At 33.0% G+C, this 8104-nt stretch overlaps 1 protein-coding gene across 1 annotated transcript; it reads right to left on the reverse strand.

Annotated features, from left to right (window-relative positions):
• Window positions 1-2050: 2050 nt before the first annotated feature.
• Window positions 2051-7721, reverse strand: LOC122588917 (probable pectin methyltransferase QUA2). Its single transcript, XM_043761135.1, has 10 exons — window positions 7651-7721; window positions 6905-7008; window positions 5750-6478; window positions 5526-5661; window positions 5180-5420; window positions 4859-5084; window positions 4180-4355; window positions 3521-3824; window positions 3097-3235; window positions 2051-2605 (listed from the first exon to the last, which is right to left on the reverse strand). The coding sequence occupies exons 3-10, from the start codon at window positions 6472-6474 to the stop codon at window positions 2441-2443; spliced, it is 2112 nt and encodes a 703-aa protein (XP_043617070.1). The 5' UTR covers window positions 6475-6478; window positions 6905-7008; window positions 7651-7721; the 3' UTR covers window positions 2051-2440.
• Between the last annotated feature and the right edge of the window lie 383 nt (window positions 7722-8104).

The raw sequence follows: 8104 nt of genomic DNA on the forward strand, positions 1-8104 counted from the left end.
GGACTCATCTTGATGGTAGAGTGCCAAGTGGTATTGTACCACCACTGAGCCAGTGGTACCCATTTCACCCAAGTTAAGGGAACATCCAAGCACATGCTTCTGAGATATGCCTCCAAACATCTGTTAAGAACTTCTGTTTGCCCATCAAATTGTGGGTGGTAAGCTAAAGAAAATGCCAATTGAATGCCTTGTAATTTCATGAACTCTTTCCAGAAATTGCTCAAAAACAATGGGTCCCTGTCAGAGACAATAGTTATAACAAAATCTAATCAATTACACTAGGACTCAACATGTATATCCTGATAAACAACTTTGATACATAAAAACTTTTGAATGATAATATCATCATATTTCAACATGTCTTAACTATAACTACTAATTATGCTATAATGAAAACTTAATACTCGTACGTTTAGCTCGCGTATTACGAAGAAAAATAATTGCATTATTATGTTACAATAAATATAACATAATATACAGATTGGTACTCGAGAAGACTTAAGAACTTAAGGTTTTGGGTTTAAATTTAGGTATGTACAAAATGCTCTTTGGGCGGAAGACATGAGTTTTCTTGGCATAAATTGGGTTTCCTTTGAAATTGGAGTTGATTATATACAGAGATAATGCCGTTGAGCTATGTCGTTCAAAACATTTAAAATGAGATACTACCAGCTGCAAAAGTGATGATAATACAGTTTGAAAATAGTTTTTATAGTGTATGTATTTATATGTAACATATGGATAACACTCGGTAATTACACTCTTAAAATAAGAACGGTGAGAACACTTAAAAACTACATTTTGATGCATTAAAGTCCATAAAACTGACATAGTACATAACTAATTATCATTATTTAAGTGTTTAACAACACATTGATCCGTCAAAATCAAAAAAATCACGTTGAGGGAACTGTTTTTATTTGATTGTCCCCCTGTAACATATATATATATATATATTTCCAAAAACGAGTTAGTAGTTAATAATTAGCATTTGAGACACCACAGTCACATTCAATTCGGCATTATGCGAACCCCGATCGATTTTTTCAAGATCTAAGACCTTACCCCCCTAATAATCCACTCCTCTAAATGTAGGAAATGTAATTCGAACCTTGATCGATTTCTACAAAATGTAAGACCTTACCAATGACCCAACAACATATATGCTTGTTATAATTTTGTATTAATCATGATATAAAATTAAATATAGATAAAAAAATGTTTATCTAATGTATTAATGAAATTCTCAAAAAACATATCATCCCATGTATTTATCTAATATAAACAATATGACATTCACAACAAAGTTTTACATTATAATGTCCAAGGTGGATAGATTTACCCCATATATCCCAAATAAATGTTCATAGTAAATGTGACATGTAACTGTAGAAATATTGTTTTTTGTAAAAAATATTTAAAATAAATTTATGTGAAAAAAAGTATTATGAGTATTATTGTTAAAAGAAATGAGATTACGGTAATATAGTTAATTTTACATGTTAACTTCTAATTATTAATTATGTTATTACAAATATTTAATATATTTATCTCGCATATTACGCGGGAAAATAATTTAGTTAGAGTATAATAAAATTGAGTTTATAAAAAATGGTTTACTAACCCGGACAACGTACGGGTATTGTTCTAGTTATATGGGACGCCATCACCGCATCATTTCCGTCGACAAATGAATATATACAGTACAATGGTATACAACATTAATACATTATGGTACTTTTTCCTAATGTGATACGCAAACTTTTATGTCAAATGGGCCATGTGTTCAGGAATGACTTATAATTCCAAATCTAGACCAAATTGCCCAGTGGCTTGACAGGAGTTAACCAGACCAGGCCCATTTTACGTTTACAGAAACCAACAGACCCAACTGGTCCAGAAACAGAACCAGATCTGTCCTACCAGATAGACCCACTTGACCAGACGAATCTGGTCCGTCTTTTCGCCGAACTCTACACTCAACATGCAAAAAACTGTAATGCTCAAGGAACATACCAACTGCACACCAATGTAAATTTTGCTAACAAAGTAGTATCAAAGAATAGAATTCAGATATAGTATGAATGTAAAGAATTATTGTCAACATCATATCATTGAAAGAACAATATTAGCTTTCATCCGCGCCTCGTATATATACTAACATCACCTTATTCTTATAAATAAATTCATCATATAGTTGTATACCCTTGCAAGAAAAAGACAATAAGCTTCATGTATAAAAATCCCGCACCTATACTTTCGTATAATTACACCGGCCCTGCACTTCAAGGGAGTTTGTTTGATCCTTTCAGCAGACCTGTTTTCTCTTTAATATCACCTATGACTTGAGTTCCATCAGGCTTTCTTTTTCTGCCCAAAAGTTCTTCAGTTTGGTAACAATAAAATGCTGAATAATGAAGAAAATGAATGTTTAATGTTGTTATAATGAGTTTGCTTGGCTCCTTATTAAAGGTTTCTGGCACACGAGAAGTTTTTCATCATTGTTATTCTCGATTTCCACAACTCGTGCTTCCCATTTTAATCTAGCTGTGATGATTCTGGCTGATTCAATCAGAGGAGCAGTATCACGTAGTATCACCCAACCCTGCATTTGATATTCATAGCGATTAGCAAAATAGAAAACTGAAGATGGAGGGAAATTAGAACGTAAGCTTAACCTAAGAATGAAATTCACAAACTATAAGATCAGAGATTAAGACTAGGAATACATAATTAAAAATACTTTTTATGAGTTATAAAATATAAATACTCCTTTCTGAATTGGGATATATAGATATGTTTTACTTGTATGATTATTGCAACTATAAGTCATATAAATTAAAACTCGGTATACCAATAAGCATATTGCTTGACCCATTTTACAACCGTTGATTTCCTAATTCTGATTACCTAACACAAACTAATCAATTTCAAAATGCAAAACTAAACAACCCTTATACAGATAGATTTTAAAAAAAATCCTGTAACTTTAAACAGCGGCCCTGAATCAACTAAGTACTCTACCTATATAATATCTAGCATAAATCCAAATAGAATTCATATTAATTGAAGTATTAAGACCATCAATCAAAGTACCTCTGGACGAAGCAACCGGTCGATCTCGTAAAAAAGATCCAGCAAGCTGCAACGAGACTGCTTAACGGTTTGCAGGGTTAAAAGTCCATCAGCATGCACCATATCATAAGTTCTAGGGTAAGTTGGGAAGGCTTCACACCTAACAAGAACATTCCCAAGCAATTAAAATAAGTAAGCATAAGACATATAACATATTAATAGAAAATGATTCCAAACCGAGGTAGGAATCTCAACTCAATTTACTAATGAATAAGTGATCCAGGTTATGTTGGAAAGAAAACAGGTCAAAGAGTTACAGGTCAACCAAACCTTCAGTCATTACAAGTAATTAAGTACATACCAGTTTTGACACAAACTCATTTAATTGTTACCCAACCTGCCCACTTTTCACCTCTAATTTTATGTAAAACAATATAGGACATACCAGTCATGCAACACGCCAATGAATCCCCTGTCTAGGATAAGAGGAAGATGGTTGACACCACTAGTGGGGACCACATTCATCACCCATACAGACTTTCTGGCATCCAATAATGCAGAATTAAAACCGCCAAAATGGGCATTCATGTCTAACACATTTCTGACCATATTATAAGGCGGAATAGGATCCTCCTCACCAGGTCTCTTTGGATGATCCGAAAATATCAATGGGGAGAGTAGAGACCAATATTCTCGAAGTGCTGACTTCCAGTTAAGGTTATCTTCTGTGAAGTCGTCTGAAAGTACGCCTATTCAATTATACAAAAACATGTGATGTTATTCTATGTTACTAGTCTAGAAATGTGTGCATACAGTTGATTACAATATATACCAAGTATATATGATGATGTATAACATCTCCTCACAGCCAATTCATTTTTGTGTTGAAACTTATTAGTTAGAGGGGGTGTCTAAATTTGCATTTTGGAACAAATTCACTGTTAACAGATACTGTTAATGACTAGCTGATAATCAGTTTTGTACCAACTGCACAACTAAGGATTACATATTACATATTTACCATTCTTTTAACTGATTAACTTCCATATAAAAGCTGCCCCAAGCCCCCAACCAAGTATTTCCATTTCAACAATAAAAGCTTACCATGAACCGCAAGTTCCTTTGAGCTCAATGTAGATCTAGAAGGCCATGTTGATCTTTCTTCAATAGGAAACCATCGCCGGCTCCGGGTTCCTCCTATGCATGCTTCAAGTGGATGATAATATGGAGATTCAATATCATGACCCTCTTTGCAGATTAAAGGACCTGACCCATGTTTCCTAATAAAGAGAGCAATTGAAGAACAAGATTAAGATCATTCATAAGTTGCAAATTTTATAATTTGCGGATAAAGGTATAAATGTGGAACGATGGGAGAGTTGTGTAAGTGTAACCGGTTAAAACAGGTTCAGGTTCAAACTGGTCATTTCTAGTATATGTCCAATTGACCCGCAAACACTTCTTTGTTGATTTTTAAAAGTTTTATATGTAAATACGTTAATTATGATTACAGAAAACAATATTTAATCTCAATTCTTTGACCCACAAACCCTTTCAGCCCATTTGACCCAGACCAGGAAATTTTATGATTTGACCTGTTTAAAATAAATTACAATCTACATATTTCATTCATAACTAGATGGGTCGGAATTTTGAAATTAATGTCTCTCTAATTCAGTTATGCAAATAGTATGCATAAATTAATTAACATGGACAAATTATGTGATTTTACAATATTAGAAAGATGAAGAGCTGGTGTTAAAAGAGAGGTAGACTTATATACCTAGAAGCATAACAATTCTTCTTGTTCGGCTTTTTCCACACAACTGTTTTCTCTTGTTGTGATAATAGATCCCAGCAAAGATCTATAGCAATATTACGCACGAAATCCCATCTTTTCAGACTTTCTTTATCACGAACAGAAGCTGGCGTGTTAGCGAAAGGTGAGGTCCACACGAAGTATCCGCCAGGCCTCAAAATTCGATCGACCTCTATCAGATGTATACCATCTGAAACAAAGTGCAGATAACAGCAGATAAAAAATCAAGCTCAGCCTCAAGAAAACCAACAAATAAAAAAAAAATTATACACAATAAAAAGGTACCTTTTTTATCCCATTCAACACCATCCCATGCACTGTGTATCATATCGAATGAAAGTGACGGGAATGGTAACTGTTTAGAAGTAAAGGAACCAATTATTGCAGGGAGCCCACGTTCAAGAGCTATTTCAACTTGACTGCCTGAAGCCTCATAGTTTGCAATACACATTGTTAAAAGTTGTTTAGGAAATAGATGTGCTCCTAAACTACCATAACCACAACCTATATCTAATACTGTTCTCACCTGCAAGGAAAAGATGGTAAAAAAACATAAGAAACCATGGTTTTCACCATAACAACCCGTATTGTACTGAAATGTGTAATGGAGTGCATAGTGATTTCTACTTACTCCAGCTTGTACAAGATAAGATTCATTTCTTAAACCAATCATTTCTGCAATCTGATGAGAATAGTCTTCTATATTATCATCTACCATAGAAGACGCAAAACTAAACGATATTTGATCTTCATCTAACATCATCATCCTGCAAGCATATTAATTAATGTCAGGGGACAGAGAACTTAATAATAAAAAACGTGAGACAATAGACATATTTTAAACAGCTAGCCGACCTCTTTGTCAAGCTTCCAGATGAAAGTACCTCCTGTGCAGTAATTTTGACATTATCAATCCAGATCACATCTCTCCCAGTAGGCCACCTATGAGGAATTTTGTACTTGGGTGGAGCAAGAATTAAACAGTTCTGCTTTGACATGGGTCCACAACGACGGTCAAACTCTTTCCCTTCGGTTAAGCCCGCCTCAAGATTTTCACTAATATTGAAACAGGGTACAAAATTTTCATATTGTGGAGAACAAAAGTCTGACTCTTTGAACCTAGTGGCACCGAGTGAGAGCTCACCAATATCCCATAAGTCAGACACAAGCTGTTCTTGCAGCCGTCTATACCCACGGACTATATGACCTTTAGAACCATTAGTAAGTGATATTGTCCACAACAACGACATTGTAAGACCAAGGATCACTATCACAACTAAACTAAACTTCAGAATAAGCAAAGTTAGTATATGGCGATTCCTTAAAGTTGTGGAGGTAAACGGATCAGAGACACCAAATCCATTTTCAAGGGCATCTTGTTTGGATGGTGTGTTTGCCGAAAATAAGAATTGGAACGGATTTCTTAAAGATAAAGACACTTGATCAGATGATGCTTTTAAATTCTTATCGAATTCTTCTTTGTCTGTTTTAATCTTCATTTGAGAGTCTTCTAAATAATCTTGAATATTCCCTGAAAGTCTCCCCCCTCCTAAAACACCTCGATGAAGTGGCCGGGACATTCTCCTACAGTTAAACCGCAACAATCATATCATATATTCATCATAAAGACCTCAACTTTCAAAACAAACAACAAAGATGACATATTGATCACAACAAACTCATTGCCACAAGCCCACAATCATATCATATATTCATCATAAAGACTTCAACTTTCAATACAAAACAACAACAAATGCGACATATTGATCACAACAAACTCATTAACACTTGATACAAGATCTATCAATTTGCATACTCCACTAGATCCAATCCAATAAACCCAAATCAAATTAACAAACTTTATCAAACAATTCACCAAGATCCTACACTCTAAGTATCCAAACATAACATATTCATTTAAATTCACAACAAAAATCCTAACACTAAATGTATCAATAACACAAAACTTGCCAAATGTGGAAAGAAAAAAAGTAGGAAGAAACTGTTTACCTCAATCAGATGCAATGAATTCAACCAAAATCTTGAAAATCAGCCAACAATTTGGCAACTTGGCATGATCATTTATCTTCAAAGTTTCTTTCTTTTTTCTCTTACTAATAAATTACAGAATTAAACACACAGTTATGAGTGTAATAAATACTTGAAAAGAAAAAAGACCAATAAGAAGTGTTTGTATGTATAGATTTGCTGTTGCAAAAGGATCCAATCACAAAAGAATGCTCTCAGAGTCAGTATTAGTACTACTAGTAGTCACTTGGGACACTATAAATATGATATGACAGATAGAGTCTAACAGAAAGAGAAATTATATATATATGTATATGTGTAAAATATTGATATTATTTATATTTATATATATATTTTAGTATATACACACATTAAAACACACACACACACACACAAAGTGAAGTGATGACTAAAGTAGACAAGAATAGATTTGTATATAAATAGATCAAAAATGTCAACTTTAACGCGCTAATTTGATTTTTTTTAAATATATAAAAAGAAAATTAAAAATGAAACTTTTAAATTAGTTGTTATAAACCCTAGGTCAAAAAATTCAATAAGATTCACATTGATTAAATTAATTAATTAATAATTAAGTTCATCATTTAAAATGTTGTTACTGTAAGAGAGAATTAATTTCTTTCCAGAGTCTGACTTTCCTAAAATTTTATTTAAATATATATATATATATAACTATAGATATAGAATAATGTAAGTATAGGTTTTACCTCGAACTAGTAACAGCACCGTCAATAATGTGCAGATCTGCGGCCGGAAATGCGGGTTATATATATATATATATTATATATATACATATACACTACATTTATATATTATAGAAATGATAATAATTATAAATAAAAAATAACATATCTAGAAAGAGATATAGATGTATAGATACAGATGTTTGTATGTATAGATTTAAAGAGAGTGAGAAAGTAAAATTTTGATTGGATTTAAAAAACTTAAAGAGAAGGTGGCAGAGGAAGAAGTTATATATGTATGAGGCTCCACCACCACCATCATCAGATTTTCAGATTTCTGATATGTTTAGAAAAAAAAAAAAAAAAAAATTGTTTGATCGCAGTAAATTCCAAAACTTTAAGCTACAGAAGACATCTTGGTGGTACTTTGGTTGAAAGCAAGCATTTCTGCATTTGGGATTTTATTCTATCTGTAAAC

The sequence above is a fragment of the Erigeron canadensis genome, chromosome 2 (genome assembly GCF_010389155.1).
Source record: "Erigeron canadensis isolate Cc75 chromosome 2, C_canadensis_v1, whole genome shotgun sequence".
In the NCBI taxonomy this organism is placed as follows: Eukaryota; Viridiplantae; Streptophyta; class Magnoliopsida; order Asterales; family Asteraceae; genus Erigeron; species Erigeron canadensis.

Excerpts from the sequence above, each read along its gene's own strand:
- LOC122588917 (XM_043761135.1), bottom strand. The coding sequence starts at position 6,474 with ATGTCCCGGCCACTTCATCGAGGTGTTTTAGGAGGGGGGAGACTTTCA. Across the intron at positions 5,085-5,179 it reads TGTTGAATGGGATAAAAAAG|ATGGTATACATCTGATAGAG; the intron begins GTACCTTTTTAT and ends ACTTTGTTTCAG. Across the intron at positions 2,606-3,096 it reads ACCGGTTGCTTCGTCCAGAG|GGTTGGGTGATACTACGTGA; the intron begins GTACTTTGATTG and ends TATCAAATGCAG.